This window comes from Suncus etruscus, chromosome 7, assembly GCF_024139225.1.
Source record: "Suncus etruscus isolate mSunEtr1 chromosome 7, mSunEtr1.pri.cur, whole genome shotgun sequence".
In the NCBI taxonomy this organism is placed as follows: domain Eukaryota; kingdom Metazoa; phylum Chordata; class Mammalia; order Eulipotyphla; family Soricidae; genus Suncus; species Suncus etruscus.
In genome coordinates, this window is record NC_064854.1 from 83619712 (window position 1) to 83644921 (window position 25210).

The 25210-nt window shown below is 42.1% G+C and overlaps 2 protein-coding genes across 4 annotated transcripts in view; one reads left to right on the plus strand and one right to left on the minus strand.

Moving 5' to 3' along the window:
• The window catches only part of FBXO9 (F-box protein 9), a 505156-nt gene that overhangs the window by 61828 nt on the left and 418118 nt on the right, over positions 1-25210 (minus strand). Inside the window, exons 1-2 of one of the 3 annotated variants that reach the window (XM_049776907.1) lie at positions 5784-5926; positions 1940-2026 (exon numbers count right to left, since the gene is read on the minus strand). In XM_049776907.1, the coding sequence (XP_049632864.1) occupies positions 1940-2026; positions 5784-5786 (90 nt within the window). In that variant the 5' untranslated portion in view covers positions 5787-5926. Of the gene's footprint in view, positions 1-1939; positions 2027-5783; positions 5996-25210 lie in introns of those variants that run through there. The other 2 variants (XM_049776909.1, XM_049776908.1) reach the window with 2 other exon arrangements.
• The window catches only part of CILK1 (ciliogenesis associated kinase 1), a 66772-nt gene continuing 53164 nt past the window's right edge, over positions 11603-25210 (plus strand). Inside the window, exon 1 of the mRNA XM_049777014.1 lies at positions 11603-11816. The gene's annotated coding sequence lies outside the window, so the exon portion shown is untranslated. The remainder of the gene's footprint in view (positions 11817-25210) is intronic.

Sequence of the window (25210 nt, forward strand, 5' to 3'; positions counted from 1 at the left end):
TAGTAATAAGGAAGAAATAGACATTAAGAAAACAACCCCATTCACAATAGTGCCACACAAACTCAAATATCTTGGAATCAACTTGACTAAAAATGTGAAAGACCTATACAAAGAAAACTATAAAACTCTGCTCCAAGAAATAAGAGAGGACACGCGGAAATGGAAACACATACCCTGCTCATGGATTGGCAGGATTAACATCATCAAAATGGCAATACTCCCCAAGGCGTTATACAGATTCAACGCTATCCCTCTAAAGATACCTATGACATTCTTCAAAGAGGTAGATCAGGCACTTTTGAAATTTGTTTGGAACAATAAACACCCTAGAATAGCTAAAGCAATCATTGGGAAAAAGAATATGGGAGGAATTACTTTCCCCAACTTTAAACTTTACTACAAAGCAATAGTTATCAAAACAGCATGGTATTGGAATAAGGACAGACCCTCAGATCAGTGGAATAGGCTTGAATACTCAGAAAATGTTCCCCAGACATACAATCACCTAATTTTTGATAAAGGAGCAGGAAATCCTAAATGGAGCAAGGAAAGCCTCTTCAACAAGTGGTGTTGGCACAACTGGCTAGCCACTTGCAAAAAATTGAACTTAGACCCCCAGCTAACATCATGTACGAAGGTAAAATCCTAGTGGATTAAAGACCTCGATATCCGACCCCAAACCATAAGATATATAGAACAACACATAGGCAAAACTCTCCAGGACATTGAGACTTCAGGCATCTTCAAGGAGGAAACTGCACTCTCCAAGCAAGTGAAAACAGAGATTAACAGATGGGAATATATTAAGTTGAGAAGCTTCTGCACCTCAAAGGAAATAGTGCCCAGGATTCAAGAGCCACCCACTGAGTGGGAGAATCTATTCACCCAATACCCATCAGACAAAGGGCTAATCTCCAAAATATACAAGGCACTGACAGAAATTTACAAGAAAAAAACATCTAATCCCATCAAAAAATGGGGAGAAGAAATGAACAGACACTTTGACAAAGAAGAAATACAAATGGCCAAAAGACACATGAAGAAATGCTCCACATCACTAATCATCAGAGAGATGCAAATCAAAACAACAATGAGATACCACCTCACACCACAGAGAATGGCACACATCACAAAGAATGAGAACAAACAGTGCTGGCGGGGATGTGGAGAGAAAGGAACCCTTATCCACTGCTGGTGGGAATGCCGTCTAGTTCAACCTTTATGGAAAGCCATATGGAGATTCCTCCAAAAACTGGAAATCGAGCTCCCATACGATCCAGCTATACCACTCCTAGGAATATACCCTAAGAACACAAAAATACAATACAAAAATCCCTTCCTTACACCTATATTCATTGCAGCACTATTTACCATAGCAAGACTCTGGAAACAACCAAGATGCCCTTCAACAGACGAATGGCTAAAGAAACTGTGGTACATATACACAATGGAATATTATGCAGCTGTCAGGAGGGATGAAGTCATGAAATTTTCCTATACATGGATGTACACAGAATCTATTATGCTGAGTGAAATAAGTCAGAGAGAGAGAGAAAAACGCAGAATGGTCTCACTCATCTATGGGTTTTAAGAAAAATGAAAGACATTCTTGCAATAATAAATTTCAGACACAAAAGAGAAAAGAGCTGGAAGTTCCAGCTCACCTCAGGAAGCTCACCACAAAGAGTGATGAGTTTAGTTAGAGAAATAACTACATTTTGAACTGTCCTAATATTGAGAATGTATGAGGGAAATGTAGAGCCTGTTTAGGGTACAGGCGGGGGTTGGGTAGGGAGGAGGGAGATTTGGGACTTGGGTGATGGGAATGTTGCACTGGTGATGGGTGGTGTTCCTTTTATGACTTAAACCCAAACACAATCATGTATGTAATCAAGGTATTTAAATAAAAAAAAAATACTTGGAAGGATAATTAAAATACCTGAAGATCTGTCTCAGTGGAGCTTTCATTTTCTTTATCATCTCCTGCTCTGACAGCATCTGAGTGACAATGTTCCTCAGCTTCTGCCTGTGGTAGGGAAAATCCAAATACATGAATATTGCATGTGGTTGGCCTGGGTTTAATCCCATACATCCCATATGGTTCCCTGAGCATTGTCAAGACTAATTTCTGAGTACAGAGCCAGGAAAAAACCCTGAGCACCACTGGGTATGGCCAACAAACAAACAACAACAACAACAACAACAAAAAAGAAAATAATATGCAAGCAGTTTTCCTTTTGATCCACATCTCTTACTCGCTGCTGACACAGTGAAATATCTATTTCTCATGATTACCTTCTTTATCAGTAAATTTAATTATCCCAATCAGGTTAATATTTTAATTATGGTGGTAACAGGTTTAAAATACTGTTTTAAAATAATGTTTCTCCTTTTGATGTATAGTTACTGTACTACTACCATCAAAGTATCAAAAAACCTCCAACATTGTCCTGAGGTAATACATTAAGTCTTTGATATTGCAAAATAAGCAGTTTCACTGGTAAATACTTAAATGGTGAAGAACCTGATGTCACAAAATAACATTTAATTGTGGCATAGTTTAGCAAATAGGGCTTTTCCCCCATAGATCAATATATAAAGATATACAGTCCATATATAGATAGTCCTTCTTTTATACAACTGTGTATTATACTAGTAAAGCTCATTAATCAGGAAATATGTAATAGTGGATGTTTTTTTACATAGAATCCCATTTTTATAAATCCAGATTTTAATATATTGCATTGACAAAGCAGAATAAAGCTGGACTGGAATTACTGGGTGGCTTGGGACATCTGCAGCCAGATATTTTCCATTTTATCCTTTACTTTCAACAATGCATGCTAAATTAAGTGGAATCTCACCTTTTTTTTTTTAAATTTTTATTTATTTATTTATTTTTTTTTTGTTTTTGGGCCACACCCGGCGATGCTCAGGAGTTACTCCTGGCTGTCTGCTCAGAAATAGCTCCTGGCAGGCACGGGGGACCATATAGGACACCGGGATTCGAACCAACCACCTTTGGTCCTGGATCGGCTGCTTGCAAGGCAAACACCGCTGTGCTATCTCTCCAGGCCCCGAATCTCACCTTCTAATGAAAATAAAATGCTCCATACTGTGTTAGCTAAGACCTATTAACAAATGGGACTTGCTCAATATGTAACGTGTTCTAGTCTTATAAAGAAAAGTGACAATCTGGAAAATGATCATAAAACTAAGTTAGAAATAAAAACAAATGTTATTTAATTGTACTCCAAAGGTGGAACATTGTAACTGCACAGTTTGATTATAAATTGTAATTTGTTCCTAGGCAAAATTGTTTGTATTTGAACACATCAGACATCTTGAGGAAATTTACAATACAACATAAATTAAGCTACATTTCTATCTTATCTCTGGCAACCAGGCTCAAGAAACAGTTTCCTTAACTTATAGTTAAGGTCCAGTGCTTGTCCACACTGTAAACTCAAAATTAATGATAAAATACTTAAGAAATGTTACAGTTCTGGATGAATTGTCCATAATTCTGGGTGACTGCACATTCACACACATATTTGCATCTGCTTTAAATTGAGCGCTTTTCTAAGAGCATCAGTTACAGGAAAACACATATAAAGGACTTTAAAGGACTTGAATTAGAGAACATACTGAGAAGCATCTTTTTCTCTTCCTTTATTACAGTAAATTCGAAGCAAGGTTAAAGGAAGAAAAAATGAATTCCCTGGGGTCTTCCAATAGCTTTCCTAGTTCCCACCCATCCAGTACTTAGTGGTTGATGCTTTTAGTTTTCTCCATCACTATCAGCTTCTTCTTCTGACTTGCTACTTCATTCTTCAAGATTTCAGGATTATTTCCTAATAATATTATAAACCATAGCATTTCCAAACTTGTATGAGGCAATTTTTTTTTTCTCTTACTATAGTCTGTGTACTGGGAACAAGATTACAACTGTCATCTTTACAACCTAGGACCAAATATACCACTTAATTTGTGGTAAAAGGCTTGTCTACCTAGACTAATGACTTTAGTGACCTGTGAGGTATTTTTCATCTTGACATTTTAACAGTATACTAATATTACTTTAACAAATTTGGTTAAGTAATATTGTAGCAAGTTTTAGCTCTATGTTTAAAAAAATGGCTCTAAAATAAATTGAATTAAAATGCCACGAGGCTCTTTCATGTCCATTGAATGGATGAGGAAAAAGTTTATCTATACAGATAGCATTTATCTTCTCCAGGACCTCATGTATAATCTATTGTTTTATTATTTTGATCCTGACAGTATAATGACAAAGACAAGAAATTTGAGAAAATTGAAAACATCAACTCAAATACCACTTGAAATAAAACCGAGTTAGTTGTCACCCATTGAGTTTTCACTTTATTTTTTATAATTCAGTCTGACTTAAATAAACATCTTTCTCTTTTTTTGGGGGGGGGGGCCACACCCGGCGGTGCTCAGGGGTTACTCCTGGCTGTCTGCTCAGAAATAGCTCCTGGCAGGCACAGGGGTCCATATGGGACACCGGGATTCGAACCAACCACCTTTGGTCCAGGATCAGCTGCAAGTTAAACGCTGCTGTGCTATCTCTCCGGGCCCAAACATCTTTCTCTTGAGTAGCTCATGTCTTGATCATTTTCACTCCTTTTTTACATTGCAATGAAGAAATATTAAAGCGGGGCCGGAGAGATAGCATAGAGGTAAGGCGTTTGTCTTGCATGCGGAAGGATGGTGGTTCGAATCCCGGCAAGGAAGGAAGGAATATGAATAGTTAAGGAAGGAAGGAAGGAAGGAAGGAAGGAAGGAAGGAAGGAAGGAAGGAAGGAAGGAAGGAAGAAAGGAAGGAAGGAAGGAAGGAAGGAAGGAATATGAAGAGTTAAGTACTCATCATTCCTGGCCAGAGAATAACTTGAGAGTGTATGGGTATATAGAACAATGAGTGCTTTGCCCTTATTTAAAAAATATCACTTATTAAATAATATTTCAAGACCTATGTGCATGTCTACTAGGAGCACACGAGTTTGCCCATTTCTCCCTGGATTGCTTCGACACTACTTTCTCAGATGGGCGGTTCTGTAGCGTTCAAGAAAGCGCTTAGCTGGGCAAACTACTTCTCCAGCACAGGCGCTGTCAAACCTTTACCAAACGCCTAGGCTCTTCATTGGACTGCAGGACAAGACAATGCTGTCAAGTGACACCCCACGGGTCCACGCACGCCAGGTCCACCGTCAACCCGCCAAGCAGGCTCGTCCAGGCACCGGCGCCAGATGGTGCAGGTGCGCCTGAAATGCGGGCCTCCGGGTCGACAGAAAAGCCCTCCGAAGGCTCCGGCTTCCAGTTGGGGCGCATTCAACAAGTTCTGCTTGTTTGCTGAAACGCCACCCCCACCCCGATTTCCCCGCAGTGACCTCGCACCTCCTCCCAGGCTCACAGCGCTGGACAAACCCCTAGCGGGGCAAGATGGGTGCCCCGTCCTCAGAAGGTAGGAGCAGATGCCCTGGGGGCACCCCTCCCGCGGGCCCGCAAAGGTTTGCATCTCGCCTACGGAAGGGGACGTGGGCTGGGGGTTGGCGGGGAGAGGTCGGAGCAGACAGCATCCCCCAGACCCCTCTCCACGCCGGGCGAGGAGCTGCGCTTCGGGAGACCCCTCCCCTCCATCCCCTCCCCTCCTGTCGCAGCTCCGGTCCCGCCGGTCTCCGCTCCCGGAGCAGCTCCCAGTAGCGCAGCTGCCCGCACCTCGCAGCCTCGACCCTCCCCCTCCGCGCCCCTCCCCGGGTTACCATGCTGGCGGCCTCCGCGGCTCCTCGGCGCGGCTCCCCGCGGCTGCCTCCTCGGCTGCTCGGTGTCTGCTCCCGCCCGTCGGCTGCAGCGCGGCTTAGCAGAGTTCTCGGTCGGAGAAGCGCACCAGGCAGCGGCAGTAACTGCGGGCCCGGCGTACGGCAGCCATCGTCGCGGGGCGGGGGTCCAGGTCGGGACGCGCGGCGTCGGAGGTCAAGCACTCGCGGAGCGGAGCGGGCCCGCGGTCGGCCGAGGCCAAGGTCTCCGCGCACAGCCCAGCCGGGGCGGGCCTAGAGCCTAGAGCCTGGCGCCGCGGAGCTCCTCGGCGGCTGCGGAGACCTGCGTCGCCGACCGCTGCTGCCGTCCCGCGCATGCGCGAGGCCCAAGCTAGGCCGCCATGGCTCCTGACGCCGACCTCAGCCGCTAGGGCTCGCTGTCGCCGGGGCTCCTCCAGAAACGTCTCTGGCTCTGGCTTTCTGTTCGCTCTTTGTGGGTCGCACCGGCTGTGGCCGGGGCTCCTCCCTGCCTCTGCACTTAAAGGATCAATCTGACTGGTGCTCCCGAGACGTTAGGGATGCCTTAAGGGGATGGAACCCGGGTAGGCCTCGCGCAAGGCTAACGTCCTGCCGCTGTACGTTCGCTCCGCCCCAAAAGACGTTTCTACCTCGAGAGGAGGGTTGGGGCCTTAAAAACCTGGCACTTAGCAGTCGGGACCGTTATCTCGGCGACTCTGGCAAAAGTCCAGCGCCAGAAATGCAGGGTAACTGCGAAAGTTTACTACAGTTACAAGGAATAAACTTTAAAGGCAAAGATGCAGACAGAACGGAAAAGTGCTGCGGAGATCAGCCGGAAAGGGTTAAGTTCGGTATCTGTCGACTCACGCAAAGCAAAGATTTCACTACAGATCCCATCATACAAAGTGGGAGACGCACTAAGGAAGGTCTTAAAACCTGAGTTTCGCGCCCGCGAGGCACTCTGGGCTTTGTAGTTCGCTGTCAGGTGCGCTGACGTCTGGAACTTGACCCTAGGCCCCGGCCCCACCTCTTAAAGACGAACACCTTATTCTCCCCCACAGTTTATCTGTAGTTTATTATTTTCCGCCTTTGCAGTCATTTTAATGCGGAACTTTACATGTTCTGTAAAATCATGCATCCATACAATAAATACATGATGACCTCTTAAAAACATGTATGCTGTTTCTAGTTTTTATTAAATGCCTAGGATAATGATCATGAATTCCTTGATACAAACAAGTTCCCAGGATTGAAATCAATATTTTTCTGAGACCCTAATATGTGCAGTACTTCTTCGGCAGAGAAAAAAGGCTGTACGAGAAGGGAAACAACGTGAACTATAATAATGAAGTGTGTTGCAAGTCAGCCCCTGAACAGGTTGACTGATGGAGGAATGGAGGATGAGGTCTTTACCCTCCAGCTCAGAGCACACGTCTGCCACCCTGTCCACCCGAAGGTTCTGAGGTGAAATGACTGGTAAACAACTCGCAGAGAGTCAGTCTTGTTGAAATATTAGCTTTATTCGGTGGACAAGACTGAAGTCCAAAGTCTCAGCCTCGGTTCCAGCCAATCACCCCTCGCCTTCCACAGACCCTTGTTTTTATCCCCAGAATCAGGTACCACCCAATGGTGGAAGCAGAATCAGGTACCACCCTAGGGTGGGGGCAGAATGCCAGGTCACACCCTAGGGTAGGGCACAATCACCGATCAGGGTAGGGTCAGTAACATAATAATCCCATAAAATATTTACATACACAACAAAGTGTATATGTTGTCATTTGGTATTAAAATCTGCCCTTTGGATGTTTTTTGTTTGCACCCTATTTTAGCAACTTTATATAAATAATCCTAATGTTTAAGGAAGTTTAAAAAAATTTAAGGAGACTCTAGGACTAAATCTACTAGGAGTAATTTTCTTCCTAATTACCCATATAAAATTAAATTTCAAAACTTAAATCAAAAGGAAATATTAGATGTAAGGACTTACTACCCAAGGAAGTGTAAAAGTGACTCGAATACAAAATAATTAAAAAATGAATAATGAGGGGGAAATTAGGGAGGCACCTAGACCAATCAGATGCAAGACTACTATGCAGTAGGATAGGTACATAGGGGACCACACAATCTAGCAGCCCTTTGGGTGAGGGAAGAGGATACGGGAGAAAGGACAAAAACGGAGGTGTAGGGAGGAAAATTTGGTAATGGGAACCCCCCCCAGATGTTATGTAAATATTTAACTAAAATATTATTGTCAACAACATGTAAACCACTATGATCAAAATTAAAATTATATTAAAAAATGAATAATGAGAGATTGAAATATTTTCAGAGCTACTGTATTTCATTAATGTAGTTGAATACTAATTTAAGATATCAAGGTCAATTAGCCCCAATACTTTTCATTATTCTAGCAAAAATGATAAAGCTTAGTAAAAGGTTATTATTTGTAAGGGCAGAGCAATTTCTGAGCCTGGAGCCAGGAATAACCCCTGAGCACTGCCGGGTGTGACCTTCCCCCACAAGAAAAAAAAAACACTGTTGTGTGGGGCTGGAATGAAAGTACAGAGGGTAAGGTCTTTGCAAATAAGTTCCATCCCTGACACCCCATATGATCCCTATAATTACTAGATTTACTCCTATACTTATTCTAGGAGTAATTCCTGAGTACAGAGCTAGGAGTAACCCCTAAATATGTCTGTGTGTGTCACATAAACTAAAATCTGAGATCCATTGACTCAAGGCAATTATGTACATTAAAAAAATACCAATGCCCCCCAATTCTCTCCTCCCCCAACCCCTGCCTGTATTTGAGACGGACATTACATTTCTCTCACTCACCGTCATTGCCATGATAGTTGTCAATGTAATTATTTCTCTAACTGGACTCACCACTCTTTATGGTAAGGTTTATATCATGGGCTGGTCATTTCATCCCTCATCTCTATTGTCTCTGGGTATTATTACAATAATGTCTTTATTTTCTTAAAATGTAAAAATGAGTGAGACTATTCTGTGTCTCTCTCTGAATTATTTCACTCATATAATAGTTTCCATATCCATCCATGTATAGGAAAATTTCATGATTTCATTTTTACAACTGCTGCATAGTATTCCATTTTGTAAATGTACCACGGTTTCTTTAGTTACTCATCTGTTGTTGGGCATCTGGGTTGTTTCCAGATACTGTTTTTTTTTTTTTAACAAGATGTCAGAGCCAGTCCTTAGATGAATTTTTTTCTTTTAAATATCTTTATTTCAGCACCAAGATTACAAACATGTTAGTGGTTGGGTTTAAGTTACAAAAAAGAAAAAAAAGAAAGAAATAGTGCTGCAATGACTATAGGTGTGCAGAAGGCATTATTATATTGTGTTTTTGTGTTCCTAGCATATATCCTTAGGAGCTGTATAGCTGGATCATAAGGGTGCTCAATTTCTAGTTTTTTGAAGAATCTCCCTTTGTTTTCCATAAGGGCTAGAGTAGATAGCATTCCCACCAGCAGTCAATGAGTGTCCTTTCTCTCCACATCCCTGCCAACACTGATTGTTCTTGAGGTTTTATTTTGTTGTTGTTTTTGGGTTTGTGTGTGTGTGTGATATGTGCAAGTTTCTGTGGTATGAGATGAGACCTCATTGTTGTCTTCATTTACAGCTCCCTAATTATTAGTAATGTGGAGCCTTTTTTCATGTGTCTTTTGGCCATTTGTATTTCTTCTTTGAGGAATTATCTGTTCATTTCTTCTTTACATTTATTTTGATGGGGATGGTTTTTTCTTGTTAAGATCTATCAGTACCTTGTATATATTATCTGTTGGGTATTGGGTGAGTAGTTTCTCCCATTCTGTGGGTGGCCTTTGTATCCTAGGCACTATTTCCTTTGAGGTGCAGAAGCTTCTCAGGTGAATATAGTCCCATCTGTTTATTTCCGCTTCTACTTATTTGGAGAGTGCTGTTTTCTCCTTGAAGATGCCGTTAGTCTCAGTGTCATGGAGTATAAACCTTATGGTTCTGGGTCTGATAGCAAGGTCTGCAATCCATTTGGATTTGACCTTTGTGCATAAGGTTAGATGGAGGTCTGATTTCACTTTTTTGCATGTGACTGACCAGTTGTCCCAATACCACTTGTTGAAGAGGTTTCCCTTGCTCCATTTGCATGTATTGCACCTTTATAAAAAATTAATTGCTTGTTTGGGCCGGAGCAATAGCGCAGCAGTAGGGTGTTTGCCTTGCACGTACCTGAGCCAGGATGGACCTCATTTCGATCCCGAGCATCCTGTATGGTCCTCCAAGCCAGGAGCTATTTCCTTTTTTGTTTGTTTGGTTTTTTTTTTTTTTTGGGGGGGGGGTCACACACGGCAGTGCTCAGGGGTTACTCCTGGTTCTATGCTCAGAAATTGCTCCTGGTAAGCTCAGGGAACCAAATAGGATGCCGGGATTCGAACTAACTGATCTTCTGCATGAAAGGCAAACGCCTTACCTCCATGCTATCTCTCCGGCCCCAGGAGTGATTTCTGAGCAGAGCCAGGAGTAACCCCTGAGTGTCAACAGGTATGACCCCCAAACAAAACAAAACAAACAAAAAATTAATTGCTTGTATGTCTGGGGAACATTCTCTGAATACTCAAGTCTATTCCACTGATCTGAGGGTCTTAATGACTATTGCTTTGAAGTACAATTTAAAGTTGAGGAAAATGATGCCTCTCATCCTCTTTTTCCTAAGGATTGCTTTAGCTTTTTGTTGGTGTTTATTTATCAAAATAAATTTCAGGAGTGTTTGATTCCTTCTTTGAAGAATGTCATGGGTATCTTTAGAGGGATTGCATTAAATTTGTACAATGCTGTGGGGAATATTGCCATTTTAATGATGTTAAAATGCCAATCCATGAGTAGAGTATGCGTCTCCATTTTCTTGTGTCCTCTTTTATTTCTTGAAGCAGTGTTATGTAGGTTTTTTTTGTATAGGATTGTGTTTTTTATGTCCATTTCTTCTCTATCATTATTGTTGTACTGGAAGACCATTGATTTTTGCGTGTTAATTTTGTAGCCTGCTATTTTGCTATATGAATTATTGTTTCTAGAAGCTTTTAGATAGATGCATTAGGGTTTTCTAACTATAGTATTATGTCATCTGCAAACAGTGAGAGCTTAACTTTTTCCTTTTCTATCTGGATGCCTTTGATATCTTTTTCTTACCTATTTCTAAGGCAAATACTTCCAGTATTATATAGAATAGAAATGGTGAGAAGGAGGGTAGTTGAATGTTTTAAGGCAATGTCTACAACATAATTTATGACACAGTAGCCAGGTCAAACACAAGTGAACATGCATACAGCCTGTCCTGTGGCTTTGCTTTGCTTTGGATAACAAAGTAGTATTTCTAAATAAGGGTGTTAACCTACAAATGAATAATATAAGGTAGTGGCTGTGCTTTGAAATACTTTTATTGTGCTAGAATATTATAACTCATTTACCATCTGATCACTTTGGAATGTGTGCTGCTTTTATCCAATGTCATGCAACCCGAATTCAGCTGTCGTTTAATTTTCATTTGGAAAAATGTTTCACCGTGATTACCTTGAACAAAATGTTTTCATACCGTGCCTCCATGCTGAAATCTTGATATCTGATGCAATAATAAGGCCCTAGGGGCCTTTGGAGTTGATTGGGTGGTCACTTGTCAGGACCCTGGTGGATCAGAGCTAAGTGCAACTGCTCCAGTCTTTTCGGCGGCCCAGATGCGGTGCAGGGACGCGCTGGGCCACAGAGGGGAGCTGCAGGGGAACTTTTCCCAGGAAACGGGGCTGGGCGTCCCCTGCCTTTTGTTTGTTTTCCTGCCTGTGGCTGGAGAAGAGGCCGGCTTCCTGCTGCTGTGCCATGCGCCGCATGGCCCTTGCGACTCGCCGGACCTACCGGGCGTCCCTTTACGGACTCCTCGGCCTGTCCTAGCAAGGATCGCCCCAGTTCTTGAACGTACTGCTCCACCCCAGTCGCAGCAGCGGGCCCCCGCCTGTGTTCGCGGCGCCAGTAAGTGGAATATAGGGGCTTCTGTTGGGAGACTTGTCACTTGGGGCTACGGACCGAGGCTGCGGAGGGACCCGGGTCTGCTGGGAACCGCGAGGGGCTCGGCTGGGGACGGAGCATCTCCTGAGATTTCTTTCCTTTCTTTGGTCTTGTGGCTCTCTTCCTCTGGGCTTGAAAACTCGTTTCCGCCGAGTCTGGACGATTTTGATGGGTGTTTACCTTTACGCCTTGAAGTGGGGGGAAGAGCCTCACCCGTTCTGAACTGCCTGTTAATGGGATGTAAAGGACTTGCCCCGAGAATGTTTCTGACTAGGCCTTTGGCTGGCTCACCGGGGGTCTGAATAAGAATCCGCACACATTTCTGTGCAACCATTTTATACGGGATTTCCTTCGGGTCCAAGCAGATGTTAAGTGAAGGATGTAAGAATTTTTTTCCCCAGAACAACTGTCTATTTAGGGAATGCATCTTTAAACTTTGACTTTGGTGCTACTACGGAAGACTTTTTACTTAGCAGGGTAAGTAAGTCTGCAGGCGAGAGTGTTTTTCCTATCACTCACAACTAAATAAATATAGCCTCATGCTGAAGCTGAACTGTGCTGGAGGAAATGCCACCCAGAATTTTGTGGGCGGGGTGCGGTGGTGCTAGAGTTCTGTAAGGGGCACTGGTTGGTAGCAATAGAAGTTGGATAGTTACAGCTTTCATTTCTCACATTTTCCTGTGAGTGGGTTTTCCCTGGAGGTGCCCAATGGTGAATTGTACTACTGCTGAATATGAAATTTAAATGAGCCCGATTTTGTGTAGTCATCATAGAGATTATTAAGAAGAATTTGTGTCTCAACCATATGCTAAGTGTGCTAGGATTTAATTCATGCAGAAATATGCACATCAGGAAATAGTTTCAGAACAAAGAGCTGCAATTTGCTCAAGGAGCTTTCCTTGCTTTCCTATTATTTAAGGACCTGTATTTGTGGGTGTGGAGAGAAGATAGTGCTATGATTTTTTCCCCCCACGTCAGAGGTGCTTTGGGCTTATTCCAGACTCTACACTCTGGGATCACTCCTGTGATCTCAGAACCATATGGGGGGTCCTGGGAGTCAAATTCAGGCTGGCCTCATGCAAGGCAAGCACCTAACCCTCTGTGCTATCTTTCTGTCCCCAGTGCTGGGATTTTTTAATTGGAAAATTATAATCCTGTACTACTTCCTCTTCCCTGAGGCCCAGCCCTTTACAGTGATCTTTGACACTTTTTTTTTTTTTCTCTAAGTGTCTCCTCCTTCTGCTTAGGCAGGACTGACTTAGTGAGACTGGTGTAGTTTTGTAGTTTTGTAGTTTTAGATGATGGTTGTGTTTGAAGGTGGATGGAACCTGTTGTGAAGTCTGTCACCCTTGCCAAGGAAAATTAGCGTTCCTATCACCAAAAAAATGTCTTTTTCTCACTGAAATTTCTTACTGTCTATGAGTGAATGACAACAAATTGCTGGGTTTTCTTTCTTTGGGGGGAGGGGGTCACATCCAGCAGCGCTCAGGGGTTACTCCTGGCTCTAACGCTCAGAAATCGCTCCTGGCAGCCTCGGGGGACCATATGGGATGCTGGGATTTGAACCACTGTCCTGCATGCAAGGCAAACACCCTACCTCCTTGCTATCTCTCCGGCCCCATGGGTTTTGTTTCTTTATGTTCAACCTCACACAAGTTCTTATTTTATTACACATTATTTTTCATTCTTTGTTGTTTCACTTTCTTTTTTGTTGTTGTTTCACTTTCTAAAATTGGCTTTTGATGTTTTTAGTAACAGAAATCACTTCAGTGTTGAAATTTTAGATTTACTTTATCCTTCATAAAAGCATCATTCAGACCTTTGAAATGTGATTTCTTTATATGGAAGTGTGTGGGGGTTGGGGGCTATACCTGGAGGTGCTCAAGGCAGACATCAGTTCTGTGTTCAGGGATCTCTTCTAGAGGTACTCAGGGGCTAGGTGCAATGCCATTCAATGCAATGAACTGCTGGTGGCCAAATGCAGGCAAGAATCTTAACCTATATCCTGTTACTCCAGCACTGAAATGTGATTTCTCTAGGACTCTCTCTCAATATCCTAGTCTGAAACCTATCCTTCCTCTCTACAAGCTAGAAAGGCTCTTAGCCTTCCACACTAGAATGATGTTTGCTGAATGAGTGAATGAGTGGTTGATTGAGATCCTCCCCTTTTAACATCTTTAGCAGTCATCACTGCTCCATCTCTCTTCTTTTACTTCCTCTTCTTTCTCTTCATCTCAACCTTTAGTTCCTCTCCATTCTTTTATCTGAAGTCTGAAATATTTGCCAATTTTCCAAGGCCTTTCATAATAAGGTATTCCTCCACACCATTTTATTGAAAACGTGCTTTCAGTTCATCTTAGTATGATCTGTAGTTGGTCTTCTTGCTATCCTGCTAAGGGAGCCAGGATCAACCCCACTGCAATGTTACTGTTGCTATCACTATCCCTAGAGGTCCCTTTCCTTCTCATCATTGTTCTGTGCAAGTCTCACCAGTCTGCTGAGGAAGTGTCTATACCCAACTTTTTTCATGTTCGTTCTTTCTTTTTTCTTTCTTTCTTTCTTTCTTTCTTTCTTTCTTTCTTTCTTTCTTTCTTTCTTTCTTTCTTTCTTTCTTTCTTTCTTTCTTTCTTTCTTTCTTTCTTTCTTTCTTTCTTTCTTTCTTTTGATTTTTTTTGGGGGGCACACCCATTTGATGCTCAGGGGTTACTCCTGGCTAAGCGCTCAGAAATTGCCCCTGGCTTGGAGGGACCATATGGGACGCTGGGGGATCAAACCATGGCTAGCACTTGCAAGGCAGACACCTTACCTCTAGCGCCACCTCTCCGGCCCCTCTTTTTCTTTCTCCTTTCTTTCTTTCTTTCTTTCTTTCTTTCTTTCTTTCTTTCTTTCTTTCTTTCTTTCTTTCTTTCTTTCTTTCTTTCTTTCTTTCTTTCTTTCTTTCTTTCTTTCTTTCTTTCTTTCTTTCTTTCTTTCTTTCTTTCTTTCTTTCTTCTTTCTTTTGATTTTTTTTGGGGGGCACACCCATTTGATGCTCAGGGGTTACTCCTGGCTAAGCGCTCAGAAATTGCCCCTGGCTTGGAGGGACCATATGGGACGCTGGGGGATCAAACCATGGCTAGCACTTGCAAGGCAGACACCTTACCTCTAGCGCCACCTCTCCGGCCCCTCTTTTTCTTTCTCCTTTCTTTCTTTCTTTCTTTCTTTCTTTCTTTCTTTCTTTCTTTCTTTCTTTCTTTCTTTCTTTCTTTCTTTCTTTCTTTCTTTCTTTCTTTCTTTCTTTCTTTCTTTCTTTCTTTCTTGCTTTCTTGCTTTCTTTCTTGCTTTCTTTCTTGCTTTCTTTCTTGCTTTCTTTCTTGCTTTCTTTCTTGCTTTCTTTCTTGCTTTCTTGCTTTTTTTGTTTTTGTTTTTTTTGGTTTTTGGGCCACACCCGGCAGTGCTCAGGGGTTACTCCTGACTGTTTGCTCAGAAATAGCTCCTGGCAGGCACAGGGGACCATATGGGACACCGGGATTCGAACCAACCACCTTTAGTCCTGGATCAGCTGCTTGCAAGGCAAAGGCCGCTGTGCTATCTCTCTGGGCCCTCTTTCTTTCTTTCTTTCTTTCTTTCTTTCTTTCTTTCTTTCTTTCTTTCTTTCTTTCTTTCTTTCTTTCTTTCTTTCTTTCTTTCTTTCTTTCTTTCTTTCTTTCTTTCTTTCTTTCTTTCTTTCTTTCGTTTTTGGGCCACACCCGGTAACGCTCAGGGATTACTCCTGGCTATGTGCTCAGAAGTTGCTCCTGGCTTGGGGGACCATATGGGACACCAGGGGATCGAACCGTGGTCCGTCCAAGGTTAGCGCAGGCAAGGCAGGCACCTTACCTTTAGCGCCACCGCCCGGCCCTCTTTCTTTCTTTCTTTCTTTCTTTCTTTCTTTCTTTCTTTCTTTCTTTCTTTCTTTCTTTCTTTCTTTCTTTCTTTCTTTCTTTTCTTTTTTTTTGGGGGGGGCACACCTGGTGATGCTCAGGGGTTACTCCTGGCTACATGCTCAGAAATCACCCTTAGCTTGGGGGACCATATGGGATACTGGGGGATCAAACTGTGGTCAGTCCTAGGCTAGCACAGGCAAGGCAAATGCCTTACCGCTTGCTCCACTGCTCTGGCCCAACTTTGGCCCTTTTGTTATGTTGGTTATATTGATCTCTCATCTAGATTATTAAGCCATGTTAGGACAGGTGCCATATTTTGTGCATGATAATAAGGTGATATAGGTTTTAGAGGCAGGCAGAATTAAGGTCACATTATGGCTTTCTTTAATAACTAATATGGCCTTGTGGAATTCTACCATTAGTTCTTTCACATGCAAAATAGGAGAAATACCTATAGCAAGATGTGTTGTGATATTATGGTATCTAGTGCCTAAATGGGGTCTGGAATATGCGTGACCACACTCTGCCAATCTCTGATTAAAGAATTGCAGAAGCCCGAATATGTACCAAATATCCCATAGATGTGTGTTTACCTAATTGTTGTAGATCACAAGTCCGGGCTCAGTGTGAAGGCCCAGAGGATAGGGCAGCCATGTGATGTATCTTGGTGAGTATAATTCTGTTCTGACTTAAAATTGCTTGGGCTTAAGTTATTTCTGGTTAAGTCCGCATCTGGGATTTGTTGCTGTTTTTTCTGAACAGAAAAACTTTAGTTCTCCTCCTACCCCCATCCCCGACTGCTCATGAGAAGAAAATTCCTCTATTTCATTTTATAGGATCTTCTTGAATTGAAGTTTTACCTGCTATTCTATTTTTCTACTTGTGGGGTAAGTGTGAGTGTGTGTATTAATGTCAGGATCACTCTTCTAGTGTTTTCTTTGCAGAATTCTGTGGCCTTTCTGACCACACTGATCTGTCATCCTGTGATCAACATTACTTCACTATTGATTCTCTTCACTAAGGATGTTTGATGGATACCCCTGGCTTTCCTGTCTAGGTTTGTTTCCTGTCTGTTTGATGTTAGAAAAATATTACTGTTCCATAATTCTAAGGAAATGCACAGTCCCAGTGGAAAATACTAATTTCTGATTTCTTCCAGGGAAACAAGCATTCCGCACAATGAGTAAGAGCCTGATTCACTGTTCCTTGAAAGTTGAAACCTTAATAGAAAGAGTCTTTGTAGTGTTTGTAATAGGACTCACCTTTGAAGTGGAGACACACATCCTATGAGCCCTAACTTGTCAAGTTGACTCATAGTTTGAAGAAAGCACATCTTTGGAGATCAGCTGCTTTTTATAGGTAGTTGAAGATTGACAGTTTATTTATATATTTTTTTAAATAAAAGGAGAAAGGGAGTATTGAATACATCTTTAATAGACTCTTAATATATTTCATATTGAGCTGGAGACAAAGAGAGAGAGAGAGGGAGAGAAAGAGATAGAGAGTGTGTGCTCAACAGACTGGAACACATATTTTGAATGGAGGATTCAGATGTTTGATTCCTGAAGCTGAATGGTCTTTGAGCACTCAGCAGGTGTTAATATGAGCAATATCACCGGGTGTGGCCCAAACCAAAATAAAAATGACTTACTTCATACATTTTTATAATACTATTTTCTGAAGATAAGAGTCTATTCCTATTGGTTGGAATAGGAATGATCTCTGGTTCTCATCTGTGAAGTAAGAATATTGTGTCAATAAGGGTCTTTATCTGTTTTTGTTTGTTTATTTGTTTGGCCACACTCATTTGATGCTGAGGTGTAACTCCTGGTTATGTGCTCAGAAATCGCTCCTGGCTTGGGGGGACCATATGGGGCACCAGGGGATCAAACCGCGGTCAGTCCAAGGCTAGCGCTTGCAAGGCAGAGGCCTTACCTCTAGCGCCACTGCTCTGGCCCCTGTTTTGTTTTTTGTTTTCTGATAATGCTAGGGGTAACTCCTGACTGCTCTCAAAGAACACTCCTGGTGGTGCTTGAGGGACCATATTTAGTGCCAGGGATTAAGCCCAGATTGACTGCATGCAAGTCGAGTTGCCTACTCATTATCCAACCTAGAATTTCCATTATGTCGTTCTCATTGAGCTTTAGTTCTATTGAACTGAACTTTCTATCCATACTAATTTATTACAGTACAATACTAATTAGCAATTGGTTATACATTTTTTTGCGCCACACCCGGTGTTGCTCAGGGATAACTCCTGGCTGTCTGCTCAGAAATAGCTCCTGGCAGGCATGGGGGACCATATGGGACACCGGGATTCGAACCAACCACCTTTCGTCCTGGATTGGCTGCTTGCAAGGCAAATGCCGCTGTGCTATCTCTCCGGGCCCGGTTATACATTATCTTACTTTAAAATTTTTCCTTATTTGGAAGGGGGACTCGAGGCTAAAACTGTAGGTTGCCCAGCTTTCTGCTCAGGGATTGTTCTGAGCAGTGCTCAAGTGACCATGGGGAAACAGGTTCAGCTGTGTGTACTTTAAGCCCTATGTTACCCCTGTAGCCTAACCTTTTTTTTGATTTTTTTTTCTTTTTTCTAATTTAAATATATCATTCTATCTCATTTTTTGTCTATGGAGGTCTACATTTTACCTGATACTTTCTATACCTGCTGGGGGCTCTTAGTAAGCCATATGATGAACCAAAAATTTAGAAAAAAATTTAGAAAAGCCTTTGCTTTTTAGCAGCTGAGTTAGACAGACTTCTTTTCTCAAATTCTTTAACAAATTCACTTCTAGGAAACCAGGATGTAACTCAAATGCTAGAGCACATATGTGGCTCTAATTCAATCTGTGGCACCACACAGACACTAATCCCACTCCAGACTTCCTCCCCTTGCTAGCACTCAGGAATGAGCACATCCCCTGACCTTGCAAGAGACTCCAACATTCACTTCCAAAGCAGGGGTAGTGTCCAAAATGAAAAAAGCATTAAAAGATTGCCAAAAGAAGAACCAAAAATTTCTGGAAGATTTTTTGGGCCAACCCAGTAGTGTTGAGGGGTTACTCCTGGCTCTGCACTCAGGAATTACTCCTGGCTGTGCTTACAGGATTAATGGAAGATTTTATTGGGCCACCCCCAGCAGTGTTTAGGGGTTACTCCTGGCTTTGCACTCAGGAATCACTCCTGGCTGTGCTCAGGGGATCATATGGGGTACTAAGGATCAAACTTAGGTTAACTACACACAAGGAAAACACCCTACCTTCTGTACTATTTCTCTGGCCCCTATAATGATCATTTGAGAAAGAATCATAATAAATCATTTACCTTTGTGTAGTCATCATCTGACTTATAATCAAGGGCTAGTAACATGGTTACTATAAAAGGCAATGGCCTAGAATCAGAAAGTTTAGGGTATAATGTTTATATTTGACAATATGGAGAAAATTTCTCTCTGCGTGACTTTGTAGTTACAGATGGCAATCTTTTAATTCTTTTTTCATTTTGGACACTACCCCTACTTTGGAAGTGAATGTTGGAGTTTCTTGCAAGGTCAGGGGATGTGCTCATTTCTGAGTGCTAGCAAGGGGAGGCAGTCTGGAGTGGGATTAGTGTCTGTGTAGTGCCACAGATTGAATTGAGAGCCACATATGTGCTCTAGCATTTGAGCTACTTCCTGGTTTCCTAGAAGTGAATTTGTTAAAGAATTTGAGAAGAGAAGTCTGTCTAACTCAGCTGCTAAAAAGCAAAGGCTTTTCTAAATTAGTATAAATGTTTTTAGAAGGGTTCATGATTGGGACCCTAATCTCTGGAGTCTCCAGAGTCATCCAATTTTATTAAAAAAAAAAAAAGAGGTTGTAAAAAAATGGGACAGCTATGGAATGGAATTGGTAGAGGAAGGAAATTAGTTACAGTCCAGGCTCTCCTTTATGGTTCCATTTTAGGCTCAATCATTGATTGATTCAGTTACTGAATCTTCATCTGAAGTATCTATTTGTGTCAGCTCTATGACAGTGTGTTTCTAGGTACTAATAACAATAGTTATGAGCAAACTTCCTGCTCTAAAAGAACTTCTAAACTGGGGGTAAACATATGGAGCTGGAGGAAAGTAAAGCAGGAAAGGCACATGGCTGATCTAAGTTGAGTGCCTGATACCCCAAAAGATCCCATGAATTTACCAGGAGTGATTTCTGATCACAGAGCCAGGAGTAACTCCTGAGCATCTCTGTATATGGCCCAAAACCTATATATAATATATTTATTATTATTATTATTATTTCTTTTGTTTAGTTTTGGGCTCACACCCAGCAGCTCTTAGAGGTTACTTTTGACTCTGCATTCAGAAATGACTTCTGACAGACTTGGGGGACCATATGGGATGCTGGGTATTGAAGCTGGGTTGGTTGCATGCAAGGCTAATACCTGCTTCTATCACTCCAGTGCCCAAAATATGCAATTTTTTAAAAAGTCTGTAAGCAGTTGATTTTTTTTAAGGTTCTGGTTGTGGGTACCTTTGTTATGTAGGAGAGGGATAGAAAGCTTTTAGCTTTCTGAAACCAAAACAATGTCAGGGTGTGTGGAGAATTCAGTGTGACTGTGACTTTTGCTCAGTTTGAGGGAAGGCATTTTTGGTTTGGGGGCCGTACTTGGTCGTGCTCAGGGTTTATTCCTGACTCTGCTCAGGGATCACTCCTGACAGGACTCAGGGGACCAGTTGGGGTGCTGAGGATAAAACTCTGGTCAGCAGCATGCATAGCAGATGCCCTATCCACTGTGTTATCACTTCGACCTCTCAGCTTGTAGTATTAGGTAGTATCAAATTATACAAGTTCCAGACCCAGTCAGCTAAGGCCACCCTCCACTTCACACACTTGTCGCTTACAAATCCTTCTGTTTCCTGTGCTTCTGACCAGCTGGCTACAGCCAGAATTTCCCATCTCTCCCTCCTCAGGTTTGACTCATTTTCTGGAGCCACTCACAGAATTCAGAAATTCCTTTGCTCACTGTATTAAATAGATATGAAGTTACAAACAAAGGAATCTCTGTCCTTTGGAGTTTGGGACACAAAAACACAGTATGGTTGTGCTTGGAAGTGCTCTGGTCCCTAAACTGAAAAATTTCTGAAATCCCTCTTCTTTTTGAGGTGGGGGATGGGTCATTGCATCACACCCTGCTATACTCAGGGATTACTCCTGGCGGTATTTGAGGGAACTCTGTGTGGTACCTGGAATCAGTTGGAGTTGTGTTCAAGTCAGATGCATCATTTTTGTTCTTCTGTGTCTGTATCTCAGCCCTGTCTTCTCTGGCCCCTCCTGACTTTTTGTGGAGGCTTTGTTGCATAAGCATGAATGATGAAGCCACTGATCATTGGTAACTGAACTCTTAACAACCCCTCCATTTTGATCTAGGCATTTGAAGGTAGGACTAGGAAATCTAGTCTCCCAGGCAACTAGCCCCCATTCTTAGGTTCTTGCAAAAGTTACTTCTCTCACTTAACAAGAGCTTTTAATGTTCTCTAAGGTCTTCTAAGGTTCTGGATATCTGTGAGTCTGTAAGTGAGGTTAAATAGGTATGAGAGGGGCTGGAGAGATAGCATGGAGGTAAGGCGTTTGCCTTTCAAGCAGAAGGTCGGTGGTTCAAATCCCAGCATCCCATCTGGTCCCGAGCCTCCCAGAAGTGATTTCTGAGTATTGAACCAGGAGTAACCCCTGAATGTTGCCAGGTGTGACCCAAAAACCAACCCCCCAAAATAAATAAATAAATAAATAGGTATGAGGAACATATTTTGGTCATCTGATTGTCCAAAATTTTTTTCTTCAATTTTTATTAAGGTTTTAGGGTTTACAATACTAATCATTTTACTTTTCATGCATACAGCATTCTTTTTTTTTCCTTTTTTTTTTTTGGGGGGGGGGCCACACCCAGCAGTGCTCAGGGGTTATTCCTGGCTATCTGCTCAGAAATAGCTCCTGGTAGGCACGGGGGACCATATGGGATGCCAGGATTCGAACCAACCACCTTAGGTCCTGGGTCGGCTGCTTGCAAGGCAAACGCCGCTGTGCTATCTCTCCGGCCCCTCATACAGCATTCTAACATCCCATCTATCACATGTGTCCCACGACCTCTCTCAGTCACCCTCACTCCTATTTCCTTTCATGTCTTAAAAATTATAGTTTAGGTAGTATGTTTAATAATATGCCTAATGTTTATAATATAGATATACAAAGTTACTGCATCCCACTACACCAAACTGCCTGTTATTCTCCACCAACACAAGTCCCTATGTCAGCTCTGGTTTGGTCTTGGTTGCTCCCTTCATTTCCTCCCACTGTTTGTTAATTAGCTTTTAATCCAAGGCCTTGGCATTGTCCAATACCATCTATTCCCTTATTTTGTCTCTTGGTTGTCACAGACAACTAGTATTAAATATATATTATAAATCATGATATTAAAGTCAAGAACCCTTTTTATGAAATTAAGGGCCTTGCTGTATGAGATCTTTTCTGAGAGTCTGGGTATTTGTTTATTTGTTTGTTTTGGGATACACCTAGCATTGCTCAGGACTTCAGAGGTGCTAGGGATTGAACCTAGGTTGACGACTTGCAAGGTAAACACCCTACTCACTATATGTACTGTTTTTCCTGCCTTCTGAGTCTCTGGATTTCACAGAGGTAGGCAGGAAGAAAGGTAGTATATAGTGAAAAAAAGAGAAAAAATGGGGACTGGAGCCATAGTGCAGCAGTAGGGAGTTTGCCTTGCACGTGGCTGACCCAGGATGGACCTGGGTTCGATCCCCAGCATCCCATATGGTACCCAGAGCCAGGAGCAATTTCTGAGCACATAGCCAGGAGTAACCCCTAAGTGTCACTGGGTGTGGCCCCCAAACCAAAACCAAAAAAGAGAGAGAGAGAGAGAGAGAGAGAGAGAGAGAGAGAGAGAGAGAGAGAGAGAGAGAGAAAGAAAGAAAGAAAGAAAGAAAGAAAGAAAGAAAGAAAGAAAGAAAGAAAGAAAGAAAGAAAGAAAGAAAGAAAGAAAGAAAGAAAGAAAGAAAGAAAAAGAAGAAGAAAGGGAATAACCTCTCATAGAAGCTCTTCTATCACTCCAATTGAAAAAATAGTTGAAAACATTAATGCAGTCCTTTGTCCTTTGTCAAGATAGAGATGGAACAAGTTTCACATAAAAGAGATCCCTTTATGCCTTTTTGTTTTGGGGCCACACTGACAGTGGTCAGGAGTTTCTCTTCACTCTGCACTCAGGAATTATTCCTGGAGGGGTTGGGAGCTTTATGGGATGCTGGAGATCAAGCACTGTGCCTGATGTATGATCACTCCAGCTCCAAAGAAGGTATTTTGTTTACCCTATAGACTCAGAGACAAAGTACTTAAAACATTTATACAAAATGGATATGTAAATAGAAGAATTAGCATTCCCCACCTCAAGAAAAATATAAACATGGCATTTGAGCACATCAACATCACAGAACATCAACAGCAAAGAGCAATATTAAATCTTGTAAAATTAGAATCTGTTGAAATCTACAATGCTTGAAATACAGTTCAGAAGTGGCATGAGTTGACATATTTATATAATTTTATACCTAATTCAGCTTTGCTTTGAGGCATATGATTAGGGCTGGAGGAGGAAAACTGCTTAAAATCGGACCAATGTAAGGATATAACCATAATCCAGGAGAAGCTTACTTGGGTGTTGTCTGCAGTTCTCTGCCTACTGTCATACACACACACACACACACACACACACACACACACACACACACACACAGACAAACACACACACTCGTGCGCGTTCACACACACAATCTGTGCTTGAATGCACAGATTCCCAGGCCTTACTTTGTGGCTGTGAAAGCGCATGGCACCCCATGTGAGTGGTTGACCATGCAGGAGCATATGTTCTTTGCCTCCTCTGAGAATTGAAGCCGAGGAAAGGGAATTGGAATCATCAGAGGAAGGGTTACACAATGTTACCTAGCCAGAAAACTCATAACATTTCTTCTCAATATTGACTAGAACACTTTGAAACAAAATACAGCTATTTGGAGGGTACCACTGCCCCCAGAGAATAGAGGCTGATTGGAAGTCATTGAAGGCCCCTCTGATTCTGAGGCTTCCAGCATTGCAGTGGGAAGATACAGGTACTTTTCTACTCTCACCTTTCTCTTTATGGAATTTGCTTCTGTTTTAGAAGTTCTGAACTCAACTCAATTTATCATTCATTACTTGTTGTGGTAAGTAATATAAGTTTCAATAATTTTTTGTGTGTTTTTTTGTTGTTGTTGTTGTTATTTGGTTTTGGTTTTGGACCCCACTGGGGCGTGCTCAGGGTTTACTCTTGTCACTATGGTAAGGGATTATTCCTGTTGGTGCCAGAGACCATGTGCAGTACTGGGTATTGAATTGAAATTAACTGAGTTCAAGGCAAGTACCTCAAGCCCCTTTTTGATTATTTGTTTTGTTTTGGGGCTACACCCTGAAGTGCTCAGGGCTCTATGCTCAGGGATCACCCCTGACTGGTTCAGAGGACCATATAGGGTTCCTGGAATCAAACTCAGGTCAGCAGCATGAAGGTAAACCACCCTACCCTCTGCAAAACAAAACAAAACAAAACAAAAAAAGAATTTGGACCCAGAATTTCATTAACTTTTACTTTGTCTCCAACCTCAGGGAGCCCCCTAACTGAACTTTGGTGGCAGAAGGAGGCCCACTTGAATGCAGCCACCAGTTTATCCCTCCTTTTGGATTCTCAAAAGACTTCATTATCTCTATATTGTTTTTGTTTTGGGGCCACATCCAGTAGTGTTCCTGTTTTACTCCTCACTCTGCACTAACAGATTACTCCTGGCAGTAATTGTGGGACAATATGGGGTGCTGGGGATCAAATTTAGATCAGCTGTGTGCAAGGCAAGCACCTTATCCATAGTACTCTATCTGACCCCTTTCTGAATTATTTTTGTTGTATCTTCCTGTGATTGGTGTAGTGATTTTTTACTCAGTCCCACCACTTACCTACTGTGTAACCTTGGACCAGTAATTTGTGTTACTTTGTGTTTTCTTATCTGTAAAATGGAGCTGCTTCAATAGTCTCTGCCTGGTAAAATTGGAAGATAAACCAGATTAATATAAACAAAATATAATGTAGCTACTGTACACAGTACTCATTATTATTATTACCTTTTTGGATTAGGCTACTTGAGTAATCTAGGTGTGGTTTAGATAAATGATTTTTTTTAATGACTAACCTTGAATTTCAAAGTTAATAATAGATATGTTCCTGATTGAATTTCTTTCAGCATGTAGTGCTCTAACAACAATCCCTTCACTAGTGTCCACACCCTTGCCTCCCCATATTCTGCCTCTCTGGTAGGCACTTTCTGTCTTTACCGTTGTCCTAGTGATCCCTTCTCTAATTTATCCCCCCAACCCTCACCCCAGTGGC